Below are 19,414 nucleotides of genomic sequence, written 5' to 3'. Positions count from 1 at the left end.
CCCAAAAAAGAAGTTTGCACATCATCATCATGCATGTAGCTTGCATACACTATAAGATGCTCCATAACAGAAATATCTGTCGATTCATCAACCATGAGTCCAAAGAAAGGAGAAGCCTTCACTTTTTGGATGACAGACTGGCATATCAATTCACTGATGAATGAGGCAAACAAGGCTATAGCCTTATCATTTTGATAAAGCTCTTTGGGAAGAGCTTGCACACCACACATAGACATTAGTTCAACAAGGTTTGAAAACTTGTTAAAAGCAAGATACTCCTTGGCAATGTAGTAGGCACATTGAAACAAATTTAAAACTCCCAAGTCCACATCACCTTGTTGCCGCTTTATTCCTTCTTTCAAAGCATTTTTGCCATAGCTGGCAGAGTAAGCAGCCCATTTATGCTGGTGTGAAGAGGCATGTACTCTAATAGCACTTAACTGTATATTCACTGATCCACATGTACCAAATTCACTTCTACATTTTCTCATTTTTTGGCATATAGTGCAAAATATACGACCACATGCATCATCAAAATGCGCCCAATCAAAAGGTATATTCCATGCATCATTCCACATACTGCAAGCATTTTTAATTCTCTCTACTTCACACTCTTGGGTGTTACTAGAGACACCTTCAGAATCGTGCAAACTTGAATCTCTCTGCTTTCTAGCCTTCTTTTTGCATATGGCAACAAAACGTGTAAAGCCAGGCAATGCTAATAAAGTTGATTGCTTATGCGTCATCACCATAAAAAAATAAACATTTCAATTTATAACATGATTTATCTTCCTCCTTTGTAGTCCTCGCCTCCTTTGTGAACGTTCTGGTTATTAGGGTTTCTGGGCTTTATTGTTTGACACAGTGGCATCCTGTGGAAGGGCCAAGGCTGAGAATCGGCCCCTTCCTCTCATGAGGGAGCCACAACTTGGCCCTATATTGATGTAATCGTGTGCTTAGCTATTGTTCCTCTCAATCATTTGATATTGTTACATTCAATCGTTTGCTATTGTTACATTCAATTGTTTGCTATTGTTACATGCCTATTCGTTTAATCGTTTGCTATTGTTACATGCCTATTCGTTTAATCGTTTGCTATTGTTACGTTCAATCGTTAGCTATTGTTACATGCATATTCGTAGTATGCCTCTGGTTTGTATCATTTTTGTTGTTTAAAGATGTGGCATCTTGTGGAGAAGCCATTTACATATGCTCGGTTTGTATTAGGGTATCTATTATGGAGATTTCCTTAAGCACTTCGAGGGTGCATGCATGGCCGAGAGAGTGAGAAAGATGTTGTCTGTCTGAGTGTTTTTTTCTGTGTTATGCCCTTTTCTTTTTCCCTTGCAAGGGAGGCTCTTAAAGCCATGGAACAAGCAGCCCTACATTTTACACCTCTATGCATGCAGGCATGCCCAAGAGAGAGAGAGAGGATGTCTCCCAGCTTGCCCAGGCCCTTTCCAACATTTGTTATAGGTTTAGTATTAGGCATGTTGAATTCTGTTATGATAAATATGGGGTTTCTGTAAGCAATTTTAAGTGTTTTAATCGAAGAGAATATGGCTGGTTATACGATGCTAAAGGGTATTAACGTTTTTGTTAGGTGTTATCAGTCCTTTTGCTACCATGCACCTATATTGATTCCATGCACTCACGTATGCTTGGTTTTTGTTAGGGTTCCTTGTCTGGTGCCTGTCGAGAAGTGCTTCGAAGCTGCGTGCATGCGTGAGACTGAGTGTTTTTTCCCCTTGCAAGGGAGGCTCTTAAAGCCATGGAACAAATGTTGTCCATGGCCATGAGCAGCCCTACAGTTACCCCTCTCTACATGCAGGCATGCCCGAGAGAGAGAGAGAGAGAGAGAGAGAGAGAGAGAGAGAGAGAGAGAGAGAGAGAGAGAGAGAGAGAGAGAGAGAGAGAGAGAGAGAGAGAGGATGTCTCCTAGCCTGTCCAAGCCCTTTCCAACATTTGTTATAGGTTTAATATTAAACATGTTGAATTCTGTTGTGATAAATATGGGGTTTTGTAAGGAATTTAAGTGTTTTAATCGGAGAGAGAATATGACTGGTTATATGCTGGTATAAGGGTATTAACGTTTTTGTTTGGTTTTATCAATCCTTTTGCTGCCATGCACTCACGTATGCTCAGTTTTTGTTAGGGTTCCTTTTTTGGTGCTTGGCGGGAAGTGCTTCAAAGCTACATGCATGTGTGAGAGAGAGTTGTTGGCTTTCTGAGTGTTTTTTTCCCTTGCAAGGGAGGCTCTGAAGTCGGATGACAAAAGGCTGCCATGGCCATGAGAAGCCCTACATTTGCAGCTTGCATGCATGGATTCTGAGAGAGCGAGAGAGAAAATATAGCTTATTGTCTCAATGTTGTTTATTTTGCAGATTCGAGCCTCCAAAATGTGTAAGGTGATAAATGTGCAAGATCATAATTAGTAGATAGCCACCAATTTGCAAGGCCGTAATTCACAAGTCTTTGCAAGGCCATAAATCCAGAAGTCTTTTTCAAGTAGGTTAGTCCGTGAATATCTCCAAATTAATTTAAAATAAAGAATTTTATCATGTGCCCTATAGCTATGCTTATTTATTTGGGTTTTTGTGTTCATGAATTGGTTTCCTAACCTTGAAATTCTAGTTGCTTAGTTTTGTTTTTGTGTTTGTGAATCAGTTTTCTCACCTTGAGATCGTGATGGTTAGTTTTTAATAATGTACAAGCTTCATGCAAACAATCTTAATTGCTAATATATTATTTTTCTTTGTAAGTTTTTTTGTTTAATCTAACCTTGCTTAGTTTTTTTTTGTGTTTATTCATAAGTTTTATTTTTTCTTTTCTTTGTAAGTTATTTGTTTAAACTATATACCATGTAAATTATTTTTCTAGATTTTAATTTATTTACTCTTTTTACATTATAGTATTATTGATCATATTTTTTTTGATCGAATATTAACGTCATTGATCCAAAAATTAGTTTTTGGGATTTATCTTAAATAAAGTTAAAATATTTAAAAAATTTATTTTTGGGATTTATCTTAGTAAAGTTAAAATATTAAAAAAATTAATTAATTTAAGTATAAAAAGAGTGATTTGACATACTGAAGATTTTTTTTATAAATGTCAAACAGTTGTTAGTCAGTTCAGTGGTTTTTTATAGTAAAATCACCAAATATTCAATTTAATATCACCTACCTACTCTACCCACTTGTCCATATCTTATTGGACAACTTCTACTACCTTTAAGGACCTCATGTTCACCTTAGAAAACCTTCCAATTAAAATGTGATACCATTTAAAACCTTCTAAATTTTTTTTATTAATATCTAAGACCTTTAAGTTATCTAGTATTAAGTAGATTCACTTTATGCAATTTTTCAAAAATTGTAAATTTTACTATTACAAGTGAACCCCAAATGTTTGCAATTTCATTGTCACTGTTTGGGGTTATAGGTGAACAGTGCAGGGCACCCATCATCACTTGTCGTAGGTTTGTACTGAAAAATAAGGTGTCTTCGCCCGGATCTCAGACAGAAGCCTTTGCCTTCTTTGACCTCATCTTGCGGTGCGGTTCTTCTCCGGCCTAAAAAGCAGGGGTATGTCATCGTAAACCGTTTCCTACTATTTCTGTGGGCTGTCTGTATACACTTTCCTTTTCCATGGACACAAGTGTTCGCAGTACCAGTGATGGAAATGCTTTTACCTCTTCTCCTGTCTTGTACAAGATTCGTTTGAGGGTAGGGTTAACACTGTAGAAGCTAGGGTTAACATGGTAGACGGCAGCGCTAACATGGTGGACATCAGGGCTAACGTGGTGGAAGCTAGGGCTAACACGATGGACATTATGGTTAACGAAATAGAAGCTAGGGTTAATATGCCTAGCAGCTCTGTGGAAATGGCGCCTGATTTGTTCATGAGGGCAGATTTATCTTTGGCCTCTGGGTTCTCTGAAGCTGGCGATAGCCCCGAAAGCCTTGCCAAGAAGAAAAGAAAGCGTACAGATGCTGTAACTCAGGCCGGTCAGAGGCTGGATGGAGGAGCAAAATGGACCGGAACTGGCAAGAGTGTGAGAGCTCTTCGACAGCAGGCAAGGGCCCTAAGCTATGATGAGAATCTCATGGATGCCATGATCCAACATCAACTTGGCACAGATCTTTCTCTTGTAAAGGGAAAGAAGAAGAAAATTTTTGACCTGGATAAAAATAAAGAGAAAGAAGCCATGATTGCTGCATCAATAGGGTTTCCCAAGGACTCCTTGACAGAGGAAGAGATTGAAGCTGGAGTGGTGCTAACTATAGGTGATGTTGAACAAGATAATTACATAGAAGTAAGGAATCACATCCTGGCTCGTTGGCGGGAGAACGTTCACTCTTGGCTGGATAAGGCACAAGTTATGGAAAGCATTAGGAGCCAGCACAAGGTACTTGTAGGTGCAGCCTACAAGTTTCTGTCTTCCTATGGCTACATAAATTTTGGGGTAGCACCCACCATCAAAGCGGCCATCCCAGCGGAGGCAGCAAAGGCGACAGTCATCATCATCGGAGCAGGACTTGCAGGGCTTGCAGCTGCACGTCAGCTTCTGGCGTTTGGTCACAAAGTGGCTGTTGTAGAAGGTAGGAATAGACCTGGAGGCCGGGTCTACACGAGGAAAATGGAAGGAGGGGGGCAGATTGCAGCAGCTGATCTTGGGGGTAGTGTTATAACAGGGCTTCATGGTAATCCCCTAGGTGTTCTTGCCAGGCAACTCATGCTCCCCTTGCACAAAATACGCGAGAAGTGTCCGCTGTATCAACCCAATGGGCTGCCTTTAGTGGTGGACATTGATGCCAAAATTGAGGCTCAGTTCAACAAGCTGCTGGACAGAGCAAACCAATTGAGAGAGCAGATGGGAGCGGTGGCAGAGGGGATCTCACTAGGTCAAACATTGGAAACTTTGCGAGAAGATGCAGGGGTAGCAGAAACCCTACCTGAGAGGCAGCTGTTTGATTGGCACCTTGCTAACCTAGAATACGCAAATGCTGGGCTTCTTTCTGACCTTTCACTTGCATTTTGGGATCAAGATGACCCCTATGAGATGGGTGGTGACCATTGCTTCCTTCTTGGGGGGAATGTGAGATTAGTTTCGGCTCTGGCAGAGGGCATACCGATTTTTTATGGGAAGCAGGTGCATTCTATTCGGTATGGCAGTAGTGGAGTGCAGGTTGTAACCCCTAACCAAGTTTTTGAAGGAGACATGGCTCTTTGCACCGTTCCATTAGGAGTACTGAAGCAGAACACAATCAAGTTTGAGCCAGAGTTACCACAGAGAAAACTGGATGCAATTCGCAGGCTCGGTTTCGGTTTGTTAAACAAGGTGGCCATGCTTTTCCCTAACGTTTTTTGGGGCTCTGAAGTTGACACTTTTGGGCACCTTGCGGAAAGTCCGGATCAACGGGGAGAGTTCTTTTTGTTTTACAGTTATGTTGCTGTGTCAGGTGGCCCGCTTTTATTGGCTCTAGTTGCTGGAGAAGCTGCAATTAATTTTGAAATCATGCACCCCACAGATGCGATTCAGCGTGTCCTGGCCATATTAAGAGGTATGCTTTGGGTCATTCATGCACTTGTTGTATGGCCTGAGTAGGTTGGAAATGTAGATAGTTGAAGAAATGATTTGATGAGCTAAGCTGTATCTGTATCTGTATCATTAGGAATTTATGAACCTCAAGGAATTGCTGTTCCAGACCCTATCCAGACGGTATGTACTAGGTGGGGCGGGGATCCTCTTAGCTTTGGATCATATTCAAATGTTGCCGTCGGAGCCTCAGGAGATGACTATGACCTTTTAGCAGAGAGTGTTGGAGATGGCAGGCTGTTTTTTGCAGGGGAGGCCACAAATCGCAGGTATCCTGCAACTATGCATGGTGCATTATTAAGTGGACTACGGGAAGCTGGTAATATAGCTGCCCAAGCTGCCAACAGATCGGTGCTTGCAAAAGTGGAACGAGCTATTCCCAAGGATACACAAGCGTACGCAGTGCTACTGGCAGACTTATTCAGGGAACCTGATTTGGAATTTGGATGCTTTGCTGTACTTTTTGACCCTCGCACAAGTGAACCCAAGTCGCAAGTGCTCTTGAGGGTGGTGATTGGCATGGGGGCAAGGAAGAAGGTCAACAACAGTGGGATAGCCGATCAGCCACCTTTGCCACAAAGGCTTCTATTTCAGCAACTGCAGATTCATCAGCAGCAACAACTGCATCTTTACACGATGATATCTCGGCACCAAGCAATGGAGTTGATGGAGATCAGGGGAGGGGACAAAGTGCGTTTTGTATTCTTATGTGAAACTCTTGGAGTCAAACTAGTTGGTCGGAGAGGGCTGGGTGCCCAAGAAGATTCTTTAGTGTCAGCTATCAAGTGGGGCCGAGCATCAAGGAAGCCAGCAGCCCCTCCCATGATTTTGAACGGGGGTTCTAGTATCAAGTTGCGAAAGCAGCAAACATTGGCAGATGAAAATGTGCAGCTTAGGTAGCATTGAAAATAGTTCAGAGTATAGCTAACAGATTGTATTAAGGTCTGGCAAGATTGTCACTAAGGGATATTCAGTGAGAGGAGGCTTATTCATTCAAGGTGATACAGAAGGAGTGGGTCTTTAAACTTGTCATATGCCACTTTTTTGACAGGTACTTCTCTCTGTTTTCTCTATTTCTGTAAAGGAGTTCAACTGACTTCTTCATGCTGCTGCTGCTTGCAGTGTGTTCCACTCGAAGGAATTATAAGGTTGATGAGGAGGATGAAAGCTGTGAAGCTGCACTCCTTTGTGTATGTCACGGCATTCAGGTGGGCTGTTAGTTGTCATCTGAATGTGTTCCTCTTACTGTTATTCGATGCATGCCCTGCTATTGTGGTCTCTTCTGTGTAACTGGTGATGTCTACATTGCCATTTTGCACTCCATGACTAGTGCTTCACACATTGCAATTATGCTTTTGTGTTTTAACACTTTTAAAATGAGTTATCATGTTTGGAAGGAGCTGTTATTGTGATTACTTTGTGATTTACTAACTTGCTCACACTTTGTGCTGAAGGTTGTTAGTGCTTTGTTGTTTATCTCATATTTAGAAGAAATCTTGTGCAATGTTTGAAAGTTACTGCTGTAAAATATTTGTTGGTTAAGGGTGATTCTTTAGACATATAAAGGTTGCACGCCTGCTCTTTTTTTTTTGCACACAAGAGACAACTATAGCTAGCATGCACCTTCCAAATGGTATTCAAAAGTAAGCAACTTTTTCCTTTTTCATTGTTTCAAAAAGTTAGTGCACTCTCGCACACGCATCACCCACACTGATGCCAAGTAGGTCAATTGTTTAGGCCCTTGCCCCAGGAGGGCGTATAAGTTTGAACTCCTTCACCTTCAATGTCATATGGAGCAGCAATGACTAATGCAGTTGTGCCCAATGCGATAAGTCAACGCTAGGACATTGAGCTGCATGTCTGTCCAATGGGTGAGGTGGTCAATTGGTGGAGAAATGCCCTAGGCATCACATGTGTTTATGGGATTCTTGTAAAGGGAGTGGACCAAGGTAGGCCAGTGGGTGAGGCGACCAATTGGAGGAAATATGCCCTAGGGAGAGGCCCTAGGCATTTAATTTTGTTTCTAAAGGCAGCAGCTGTACAGAAAATAAGGTACTGTGCTATACGGAGATGTGCGCTCTAAATAGAAACTAGCGACTGCCGTATGGAGGGTGGCAACACCTGAAACTGCTCTTTTATATCATAAAACCTTAGGAAAATAATGCCCTTTAAGGTAAAGAAAAAAGTTCTTAAAAATTCCTCACATAGGGGTTACATGGGGGTTTAGAAATGAGTCCCTCCCCACAAGTGGTCAAGAAAATACCCAAATGCCCTACATGCATCAAATGTCCACTCTTAGTGAGTAATTGTGTTCGCAGACATTAAAATTGGGTGCCCATTCTATAAGCTGTCCACACACTCTAAGTCTAGGGTACCCAAATAATAACTTCTTCAATCTTTATAATGTGTCACGTTCACAAGGCAATGCCATGGCTATTCCTTGATCATGTTCCTCATCAGGCAGCAGTATTAGATGCATTTAGGGCATCTTCATCAGCATGCATTAGGTCAGCAACAGTTCAGCACAGATATATTAGGTTGGCAGCATTGTGTGAGTCAGCAGCATTTATCAGTAATTATGGTGTGGACTTTGGCATTTTATGTATATATATTTTATGTCACACATGTCATGTTAGAGGACAAATCAGCTGGTCGACAGCAGTTGAAGCTGGCCAACCAGCATCCAAACATCATATAAATAGAAGTAGCATCATTTGCATCATTTCATCTCTCTCCATCTTGGAGTTGGATCATGTATAGGCAGCAGAAGTAGTGAGTAGCCCTTCTGGGAAGGCCTAAGGCCTATGTAACCTTTTCTATGCACATAATACATCGATTGGAGAAACTCTCTCTCTCTCTCTCTCTCTCTCATGCATTTTGCGTTAATGTTCCTACCGCCTATGATTAGCGGTATCAAGGCTTCCGCAATGTCACATTGGTATCAGAGCATCAGGTGGAGCCACATCACCAAGTGTTGCTGGTCCCATAGCTCCACACATTAGAATATGTAAAGTTCCCACACCCGGACTAGCAGTACTGTAAGGACTAGTAAGCCACACCCATCCTACCTTCATTGCGCGAGGACCAACCTCCGCCCCAGGGGTGTCTTACTTGCACCACAAGGGCATAGTCATAGTTCTTATTATGATGCACCACAAGGGCATAGTCGTAGTTCTTAAGGGTATTGTCATAAGGGGTGTACAGGTCCAAGCAAGGTAAATGCAAGTAGTTAAGAAGCATCAGGAAGGTCAGGCATGCATTAGGTGAATTCTCAGCATGGAGCCCATGGAAGGTAGGTCCTCAAAGGAGTACCTCTGTGGCTTCCCGGGAACAAGAGGAGCCGCCTCAATTAGGTGTCTTTGTCAACAACCATAAGTCAATGCGTTTCGAGACGAGGGTATGCATGCAGGGGGGCAACATTGGAACAAATGCATAGTCATGCAGTGGAACTAGAGGCTAAACAAGAGATTCAATTCAGTTCCCAAGGAAGAAGTATGTTAAAGTTGGAATCCCGAAGCGGTCATTCAAAGTCAAAGACAAAAAGTTGGATTCCTGTCATCAAGCTCAGTAGGAGGGGATGTCAAGTGCACAAGGCAATGCCATGGCTAATCCTTGATCATATCCCTTATTAGGCAGCAATATTAGATGCATTTAGGGCATCTTCATGAGCATGCATCAGGTCGGCAACAGTTTAACACACATATATGAGGTTGACAGTAGTAGAGCCGGCGAGAGTCAGCAGCATTTATGGTGAAGAGTTGGGCATTTTATGTCACACATGTCATGTTAGAGGACAAATCAATTGGTGGACAGCAGTTGAAGCTAGATGACTAGCATCCAAAGATCATGTAAATAGAAGTAGCATCTTTTGCATCATTTCATCTCTCTCCATCTTGGAGTTGGATCATGTATAGGCAGCAGAAGTAGTCAGTAGCCCTTTTCGGAAGGCCTATGGCTTATGTGACCTTTCCTATGCACATAATACATCATATTGGAAAGCCTGTCTATCTCTCTCTTATGCGTTTTGCGTTAATGTTCCTACAGGGTGCTTAAGGCTTGTGATTAACCGCATCAAGGCTTCCGCAATGTCACATTGGATGTCTTAATCCGGTGCCACGTAGACATGATTATTCCTCACAACCACCTAAAGTGTAAAGGTAGAGGAGAATTATGCGCAGACTAGGTCATTTTGGTAACCTTATAGGTGCCCAAAGGTGCTGAGGACATGCACCAATGGTTGGGACATATTATGGGCACAATATGAACAACTTTATGACATTTTTGATGACTTTTTATGGCCTTAGAAGTGAAAACCGACCTGGTTACGACTTGCTATAGACATCCCTATATAAAGGCAAGCCACGAGTCATTCTTAGCATTCAAAGGCAAAGATTGCACAGCCAAGACCAAGGACATGCAGTCTAACAGTTTGGATCAGCCAAGTACATCTCCAAAGCAACGTTTTCCATTAACGCACAAAGGAGAAAAAGCATTAGTTCAAGCATAGCATTCACAGTCTAGATCTACATTGGATCTACGACAATCATTGTAATTACTAATTACTTTTTCATTCAGTTATATATACTAGGAGTAGGTTAGGTAAAGAGTCTCTCTCTCTACATCTCTATGTCATGAGCATGTGATTAGCGTTAATCTTTATTGCTTTGCATTAATCATCGTTAAGCACGCTTCCACATAGTATATACTAGGAGAAAAAGCATTAGTTCAATCATAGCATTCATAGTCTAGATCTACATTGGATCTATGACAATCATGGTAATTAGTAATTACTCATTCATTGAGTAATATATACTAGGTGTTCCCAGCCCTACACAGCAGGGAATTACTCTCTAGAGAGCAGAGACACTCAGAACCTGCAGGAGACAGAGGACACCTCGCTTTCAAACACCACGCCATACCAGAGAGAGATGACAGAGATCAGAGCTCAGTTTCATAGAGGGTGCGGAGTGACTGGCTCGCTTCAGAGCAGACCCAAGCATGTTCTTCAGGGAGCTGTGGACACCCCCTTCATTGATGTATACCATTTTATACCCCCAGTATGGTACAAGATGGTGCTAGCTAGGTCATAGTGACAGGGGGACGGCGGGACGCCCACATGGGACGTGGGAACGCCGTCCCGATTAACTGCAGGCGCGGGACGGAGGCGGGACGGCCCAGGGGACGGGACGGAGGGGACGTGGCAAGGGGACGGGCGTCCCCGTCGGAGGGGACGGCGGGACGTTGTCAGCTGGGGACGGGGGACGCCTGCAAACGGCGCAACGGCTACAGAAAACTAGCCGTTTTTTTTCGGGCAACGGCTACTAGCCGTTGGCGGCCAGTCGTTTGAGGCTGGCCGTTTGAGAGAGAGAGAGAGAGAGAGAGAGAGAGAGAGAGAGAGAGAGAGAGAGCTGCCATATGCTATATAATGGGCTTATGCTACTCATCTTCTACTCATTGCTCAAGCCTTCCATGAATGATGATGTACCTCTAGACTCTCCACCATCTCCCTCTCCTACTCAAGCTTTCCTCTCCACTATCTCCCTCTCCTACTCCACCACCTTCCTCTCCACCCTCTCCTACTCCACCACCTTCCTCTCCACCCTCTCCTACTAGACTACTTCAATCTTCCCTCTACCTCTTCTCCTACTCTACCCTCTAAGCTCTCTCCACCCTCTTCTACTAGACTACTTCAATCTTCCCTCTACCTCTTCTCCTACTCTACCCTCTAAGCTCTCTCCACCCTCTTCTACTAGACTACTACTAAGTTACTAACTATTCATGGCATCCTCTTCTCGTGCGGGCGGTAGAAGTAGAACGGATGGGTGGTCATGGTGGGATGAGGTCAACTTCGAGCCTCCTACTCATGCGGGGGGTGCACGTCCATGGACATGCAAGCTTTGCCCATATAACCGTGTGGGTGGGGCCAATAGGGTGAGGGCCCATTTGTTGCATGAGCCCGGTCATGAGGTGAAATTTTGTGAGCGGGTCACACCGGAGATAAGAAAGGAGCTTCTTGCAAAGCTTGCCGCCCATCAAGCTTTGAATGCAAGCCAAAGGGTGCGTGGAGTGGATCCCAACACTTATGTCACTCCAACCCAAACATCAGGTTCTACATCGGGTGGTGGTGCATCTTCATCTACCCCTCTACCACGTCCTCCTCGTGGCACTACTCGTGGCTTCACACAAGCCGCCTTCTCAATGCCGCAACCTAGTCCACCCTCTCTCTCTCGTCGGCAAAGTACTCTTGAGGGGAGTTGGGATCCCAAAAAGGAGGAGGAGGTTGATGCCGCGGTGGCCCGCTTCTTTTTTCATGACCACATTGCTTTTCGTGTGGCACGGTACGTATTTCACTCACATGATTTCATCATCATGTCTCACGAGTCACGATTCACGGGTCACCATTTTGCCATTCTAATTACTTACTCTCTTTTTTTTTGAAATGATAAATAGGGCCGACTACTTCAAAACGATGGTGAAGAAGATTGGCGACGAGTACGGTCCTCACTACACACCTCCATCCTCTGAAACCTTGCGGACCACTATGCTTGACAAGGAGAAACGCCTTGTTGAGCAAGCGGCGGCAAACACAAAGAGACAATGGGCTCGCAATGGAGTCTCTTTGATTGCAGACGGATGGAGTGACACGCGGAAAAGGTCTATCCATGGCCTTGTGGCATACTCATGGGGAGAGATGTACTTTGTCTCCTCACATGATGCTTCAGGGACGGGAAAGAGTGCAGATATACTTGCTGCTGAGTGGAGTAGTGCTGTCGAGATTATCGGCCCCGAATGTGTGATCGGTTTCGTCACAGATGGTGAGGTGACAAATAGGGCAGCGGGAGCTATTCTTGAGAGTATGTATCCTCAAATGACCGTCTCTTTTTGCATGGCACATTGTCTCAATAATCTTTTGAAAGATATTGGGAAATTGTCATGGATTGAATCGGTGATTGATGATGCATGTGCAATTGTGACCTTCATCAACAATCACACATACCTTCGATCCGAGTTTGGGAAGAGGTTCACAAAGGTCCTTCTCAAGTACTCGGACACTCGCTTTGCATACAACTTTCTTATGTTGCATCGCTTGAAGGATTGTCAGGGTGCCGTGCGGCAACTATTCATCAGTGATGAGTTTTGCTCCTCACACAGGTAGGGATTTCATGCAAGAAAAAGGTCGACGATGCTGATTTTTGGGAGGACCTCAAGCGCACTGACGCCATGGTGCATCCCATTGTCCACTTGCTCAGGATTGTTGATGCTATGCAGCCATGCATCGGCAAAGTATATGAAGCCATGGACCAGATGATAGAGAGTCTTGAGAAGCTTGAGCCAGACGTAGATAGATATGAGGAGATCCACTCGCTTTGTGTGGCGAGATGGAGCTCATATTCCTCTCCTTTACATGCAGCTGCTTTTATGGTGGACCCAGAATTTCAGGGAAAAGGGCGGGAGGGTGATAAAGAGGTGAGCAACGGTTGGAGACTCATCTTGGATCGCCTCACACCGGATGCAGAAATCAGGCGCAAAATTAGAGACCAGCTCTCTAATTACAGGGCATTTCAAGGCTCATATGGATGTGCAGATGCGCAGCAGGACAGATTCAAGGTTGGTGCAGCATTATGGTGGGAGGACTTCGGATCAAATGGACCAGAGCTACAACAGTTGGCGATCCGGATCTTGAGCCAGTCCGTTAGCTCTTCTTGCCTAGAGCAATTATGGTCCTCCTACAGCCACATTTCATCAAAGAAAAGAAATCGGCTTGGGGTGGAAAGAGCTAATGATCTTGTCTTCATTAGCGCAAACTTGCGCATGCTTGGCAAGAGTGCAAGATGCAATGCCGATACTTTTACACAGTGGGAGATGGAACAGGAGGAGGCAGCTACAACTATTGCACAGGAAGGTGGGACAGATGGTTCTCATCATGAGCCTTCATCGGATGACACAAACCCCATCCACACTTCACGCACTCATGATCATGAGGCTAGCACCTCTCTTATTGGGAGCGCATAGTATGAGAGCGAGTGACTTATATTTTGTATCGCCTAGGCCCGCGAGTGACTTATATTTTGTATCGCCTAGGCCCCAACTTTTGAGTATATCTATTTAATGTTATCAACTTTAAAGTCTTTCTTTTCCGACTTTGCAAGTCTTGACTCTTGACTCTTGCACCTCGTAGCGTAATTTAATTTTAAATGTAATGTGTATCATGATTCATAACTTTTGGAGTTAGAAAGCTTGTTGTTATTGATTGATTAATCTTGATTCTTTACTCCTCTAAAATTAACAATTTTGAGTGCCGTCCCCACCCCCCGTCCCCGTCCCCTACCTTTAGCCGTCCCCGTCCCCGTCCCCGTCCCCTGGTAACTATGAGCTAGGTTGCATATCATGATTGTATACTCCATGCATATAGCTTTGCATTCTCCTAGTAGTAGAGCTCCATCCCCTCCCCCACTCATTGTACTTATTGCATACCCAGATTCAGCTTTTTAGTTCAGTACTTTTTTATTTTGTTGGGATGACAGAGGATACCCTATACAGGTACACTAATTTGTCTCGTAGACCGAGTTCGGTCTTTTGGAAGATGTTAATAAAATCTTTCTTTCTTTCTCTCTCTCTCTCTCTCTCTCTCTCTCTCTTGGAAGGAGGCGGACTGTGGGAGAGGCAGAAGTGGACATGTGGGACACATCCAAGGTAGACTTGCAAGAGAGCAAGGGCACCATGAGAGGTGCTGGCTAGCGAGTCTTGAGCCTTGAGTGTGTGCGAGGCTCTAAGAGCACTTAGCTTGAAGGCTTTTGAAGACAAAGATCAAGGGTTAAGGCTTTGAGAAGGGCTCTTGATGAAGAAGACATGGGGTAAGGCTTGCTAAGCACTCATTTGGAAGACCTGGGTGAAACTACAAGAGATCATGTTGGTGGAGGATTCTACAAGTTGTACTTTGTACTCAAATTTGATTAAATTAAAGAAATACCGCAAGGGGCGCCACTGCGATTTGGGGCCAATCGGTGTTCGTGTACTGTTTGCAGGAGCACTCTAGCTCCCCCTGTTTGTTTTCCTTTTCAAGTCCTCAAAGGTGTTGAAGTGTTTTGTGTGCGAGTTTTTGTTTCACTGCCCGTCAAGTTTCTGAAGGCCGGTTTCATGGTTCCATTGCCGGGATATCGTCTACTTTCTTAAGGAGGCGAGCCCGTGGTGGTCACATCAAAAGCTTCAACATGTGGAAAGTGAAAAGGAAGTGCGTGAGACAGTGCAGTGCAGGATTGTGTGTCTCTGCCTATATGAGGTGAAGAGCAAAAGCTAAAGATGAAGCTCAGGAGAAAAGACACCCAGGACAGGAAGTAGTCAGCCAGGAACAAGAAGTAGTTGAAGTGTTATGGTGCAAGAGATGGATTGAAGGCTATGGCTTTCGACACTTTGTCACTAGTGGTATCTTCACGGAGGCTTCATGGGTTTGGAAGACAGCTTCTTTCTATGTTTAGTAGTGGTGATCTACTATGCTTCATCAGGGACTTGTGCTTACCACTTGGGTGGAGTACAAGCAGGTTTTGGGTGCCTGTGGATGTATTAGATGAGGCTTATACGGAAGCAGAGGGACTTGATGAGGTTCTTATTCCCGAGCAGATACTGGCACACAAGGAAAGAAAGGTACAAGGTAAAGTTTCCCGTCGCTATCTTGTGAAGTTCAAGAACTATTCACCGATGGATGCGAAGTGGATGGAGGAGGGTGACTTAGCAGATTCACCTTAGGTATTGCAACTTTATCTTGATGCCTTTGAGTTGGAGCCGACTCTTGCTACGGCTCATTCAGGTTCAGTAGAGCATAGGTCTGGAGCATTGCCTGATGCTCAAGAGGGGGGTAGCACCTCCGCTCCCTTATTACAGACAGGCTCAGTTGTCATCTAGGAGTCGCTTGGTAACATCTTTGTATTCACCCGAAGGTACTGAGGCTGACAGTACATCTGCTTATGGGACTTCTATGATATTGTGTACTAGTCACATGAGATGGTAAAGTTGGGTATGGTTCACAGTCGGCCGCACCATGAACTATAACTGCAACTATGGATAACTTTGTCTACATCTATGGGTAACAGAAATGGTTTTTGCCTTCGGAACTAAGGTATGACTGAGGAAGATTGGGACATTGATCTTTGTCATATGGTTCTGGCTGTTCTTGACCACAGGATTGGTCAATTGGATCTTGAGATAATGCTATTTGTGGAGTTGGTCTCCTTTAGAATGGCATGGTTTGGTTGAGCTCAAAGTCTGAGGCAACCTGAGCTAACACTTCGAGACTCTATGGAGGGCATAAGTCTTGCGAGTAGTCCTAGAGTTGGTTTGGTTCATGGATATATGGAACGAACTCTATTTGTGCATGTATGCATACACTTTCTGAGGTATTATTGTATTCCGGTGCCATTGGATCCTCGTACTCTTGAGAATACATGGGTAATACTCTGGATTGTGTCGTGTGAGGCATGTATGTTGGTATGATACATCAAGTACTTTATTATGTGCATGGATGCACCACTGGGTGTGACTCCTGTGGGATGGCCATGAGACATGTGGAAAGTACTTAGTGGATGTATTGTTTGGATGCATTGAGTGCTTTCATATGCTCATGTTGTACCTCCAGTTGTGGGTCCTGCGGGATGTCCATGGGCGTAAGGCTTGCGAGTAGCCCTTAGACTGTTATTTTGGAGTAGGTAGAGCATCTTGAGGAGCATATTGTTTGCGAATGCATATATGTGTCATGACTCTGTTTGTCATATGTAGAATGATGCATGATTTTGTTTTTGGCTAACACAGGTTACGTGTTTCCACTTGGTTTTAGACTTTTGTTGCAGGTTCTGAAGGAACAAGCAAGAGTTGTTTGTCACTTTGACGTGATGGTGTGACCTTTTTTTTTCATCACCCAGATGCACTTGAGGGCCATTGCTTTTGTCATATGGGGAGTCTTTGCTCATAAGATGTCTTACTGTGCCATTGAGTGCAATCGAGGACGCTTGCTATTTTTCAAGAGGGGGGTATGTTACGACCCTGTGTTTTTCTCTGGGCAGTATGCAGGTGGGCACGGGGACATGGTGGACAGTGTGAAAGGGCATCAGTTTGGAATTGAGAAGGAAACCCATGTGTGGACAGCCCCAAGTGTGAAGGGGACAAAAGGATTTAAGTTTATAAGGTTTTATAACCTTTGACGATTTAAAATAATATTTTTGGGAGGATGCGCTTTTGCTATTAGTCTTAGCTTTTTGGAGAAAAGCGGGCTGAATCCCCTCCTTATTGTTAAAAAGGGGTGAGGTGGTGGAATCGACGTGTGGTGGTGTGTGGCGCTTCTCCTTGGCTGGCGGTCTGCCCTGCAGAATACATAGGCAAACAGGCGCAAAGCTGCGCAAGGGGAAAGATGGCTGGACTGCGTGGGTCTTTCTCTTTCTCTTGCGAAAAGCTACGCAGGTCTGCAGGACAGGAGGACAGCAAGCCGGCGGCTGCAGGACAGGAGACACACAGGGCTGAGGGGGTTTTTTCTCTCTCTCTCTCTCTCTCTCGTTCGGCGGGCTGTACCCACATGCTTGCTCTTTCTCTGGGCGACTAGCGGGCTGCAAGAGAGGGCAAGGCTGGATTACTTTCGCTCTCTCTCTCTCTCTCTTGCTCTCGTGGGAAGACTGGCGGGCTGTGCTACAGCACGCACAAGTGGCAGATTGCAAGAGGAGCAGAGACGTGTTGCTGGACAGACACAACTGGCCATTGTTTACTCTCTCTCTCTCTCTCTCTCTCTCTCTTTCTCTCTCTCTTGGAAGGAGGCGGACTGTGGGAGAGGTAGAAGTGGACATGTGGGACACATCCAAGGTAGACTTGCAAGAGAGCAAGGGCGCCATGAGAGGTGCCGGCTAGCGAGTCTTGAGCCTTGAGTGTGCGAGGCCCTAAGAGCACTTAGCTTGAAGGCTTTTGAAGACAAAGATCAAGGGTTAGGGCTTTGAGAAGGGCTCTTGATGAAGAAGACATGGGGTAAGGCTTGCTAAGCACTCATTTGGAAGACCTGGGTGAAACTACAAGAGATCATGTTGGTGTACTTTGTACTCAAATTTGATTAAATTAAAGAAATACCGCAAGGGGCACCACTGCGATTTGGGGCCAATCAGTGTCCGTGTACTGTTTGCAGGAGCACTCTAGCTCCCCCTGTTTGTTTTCCTTTTCAGGTCCTCAAAGGTGTTGAAGTGTTTTGTGTGCGAGTGTTTGTTTGACCGCCCATCAAGTTTTTGAAGGCCGGTTTCATGGTTCCATTGTCGGGGTATCGCCTACTTTCTCAAGGAGGCGAGCCCGTGGTTGTCACATCAAAAGCTTCAACATATGGAAAGTGAAAAGGAAGTGCGTGAGACAGTGCAATGCAGGATTGTGTGTCTTTGCCTATATGAGGTGAAGAGCAAAAGCTAAAGATGAAGCTCATGTGAAAAGACACCCAAGACAGGAAGTAGTCAGCCAGGAACAAGAAGCAGTTGAAGTGTTATGGTGCAAGAGATGGATTGAAGGCTATGGCTTTCGACACTTTGTCACTAGTGGTATCATCACGGAGGCTTCATGGGTTTGGAAGACAGCTTCTTTCTATGTTTAGCAGTGGTGATCTACTATGCTTCATGAGGGACTTGTGCCTACCACTTGGGTGGAGTACAAGCAGGTTTTGGGTGCCCGTGGATGTATTAGATGAGGCTCAGACGGAAGCGGAGGGACTTGATGAGGTTCTATTCCCGTGCAGATACTGGCACACAAGGAAAGAAAGGTACAAGGTAAAGTTTCCCGTTGCTATCTTGTGAAGTTCAAGAACTATTCACCGATGGATGCGAAGTGGATGGAGGAGGGTGACTTAGCAGATTCACCTTAGGTATTGCAGCTTTATCTTGATGCCTTTGAGTTGGAGCCGACTCTTGCTACGGCTCATTCAGGTTTAGCATAGCATAGGTTTGGAGCATTGCCTGATGCTTAAGAGGGGGGTAGCACCTCCGCTCCCTTGTTACAGACAGGCTCAGTTGTCATCTAGGAGTTGCTTGGTGACATCTCTGTATTCACCCGAAGGTACTTAGGTTGACAGTAATGGGACTTCTATGATATTGTGTACTAGTCACATGAGATGGTAAAGTTGGGTATGGTTCACAGTTGGCCGCACCATGAACTATAACTGCAACTATGGATAACTTTGTCTACATCTATGGGTAACAGAAATGGTTTTTGCCTTTGTATCTCTTTTACTAATTAAATGGTCCCAAATATTTATTGCCATATTATTGAAGATATGCATGGGATCTAAGAGATGATTGATCTTCATGTCACACCAATATGGAAGTCTGCTCTCGTGGGAAGACTGGCGGGCTGTGCTATAGCACACAGCAAACACACAGGTGGCAGATTGCAGGCGGAGCAGAGACGTGTTGTTGGACAGAGACAGTTGGCCATTGTTTACTCTCTCTCTCTCTCTCTCTCTCTCTCTCTCTCTCTCTCGGAAGGAGGCGGATTGTGGGAGAGGCAGAAGTGCACATGTGGGACACATCCAAGAGAGACTTGCAAGAGAGCAAGGGCGCCATGAGAGGTGCCAGCTAGTGAGTCTTGAGCCTTGAGTGTGTGCGAGGCCCTAAGAGGACTTAGTTTGAAGGCTTTTGAAGACAAAGATCAAGGGTTAGGGCTTTGAGAAGGGCTCTTGATGAAGAAGGCATGGGGTAAGGCTTGCTAAGCACTCATTTGGAAGACCTGGGTGAAACTACAAGGGATCTTGTTGGTGGAGGATTCTACAAGTTGTACTTTGTACTCAAATTTGATTAAATTAAAGAA

The 19,414-nt window shown here is 44.6% G+C and overlaps 2 protein-coding genes and 1 pseudogene across 14 annotated transcripts in view; 2 read left to right on the top strand and 1 right to left on the bottom strand.

Annotated features, from left to right (window-relative positions):
• Positions 1-491, bottom strand: part of LOC147623568 (uncharacterized) — a 966-nt pseudogene extending 475 nt beyond the window's left edge.
• A 2,926-nt stretch (positions 492-3,417) lies between these two features.
• LOC147623566 (protein FLOWERING LOCUS D-like) overlaps positions 3,418-19,414 on the top strand; it is an 84,697-nt gene continuing 68,700 nt past the window's right edge. For 4 of the 13 annotated variants that reach the window (XM_086820136.1, XM_086820138.1, XM_086820133.1 and 1 more), the window contains exons 1-3: positions 3,418-5,567; positions 5,679-6,600; positions 6,725-6,810. In XM_086820136.1, coding sequence (XP_086676262.1) covers positions 3,761-5,567; positions 5,679-6,502 — 2,631 coding nt within the window. In that variant the 5' untranslated portion in view covers positions 3,418-3,760 and the 3' untranslated portion in view covers positions 6,503-6,600; positions 6,725-6,810. Of the gene's footprint in view, positions 5,568-5,678; positions 6,654-6,724; positions 6,999-19,414 lie in introns of those variants that run through there. The other 9 variants (XM_086820129.1, XM_086820125.1, XM_086820127.1 and 6 more) reach the window with 4 other exon arrangements.
• Positions 12,583-14,225, top strand: LOC147623567 (uncharacterized). Its single transcript, XM_086820123.1, has one exon. It carries the CDS (start codon positions 12,824-12,826, stop codon positions 13,613-13,615), a length of 792 nt encoding a protein of 263 aa, XP_086676249.1. The 5' UTR covers positions 12,583-12,823; the 3' UTR covers positions 13,616-14,225.

This window comes from Cibotium barometz, chromosome 26 (assembly GCF_041138505.1).
Source record: "Cibotium barometz isolate CiBa-2024 chromosome 26, ASM4113850v1, whole genome shotgun sequence".
Lineage (NCBI taxonomy): Eukaryota > Viridiplantae > Streptophyta > Polypodiopsida > Cyatheales > Cibotiaceae > Cibotium > Cibotium barometz.
Note: the sequence above shows the minus strand (reverse complement) of the source record. Positions and strands in the feature narration are given on the sequence as shown.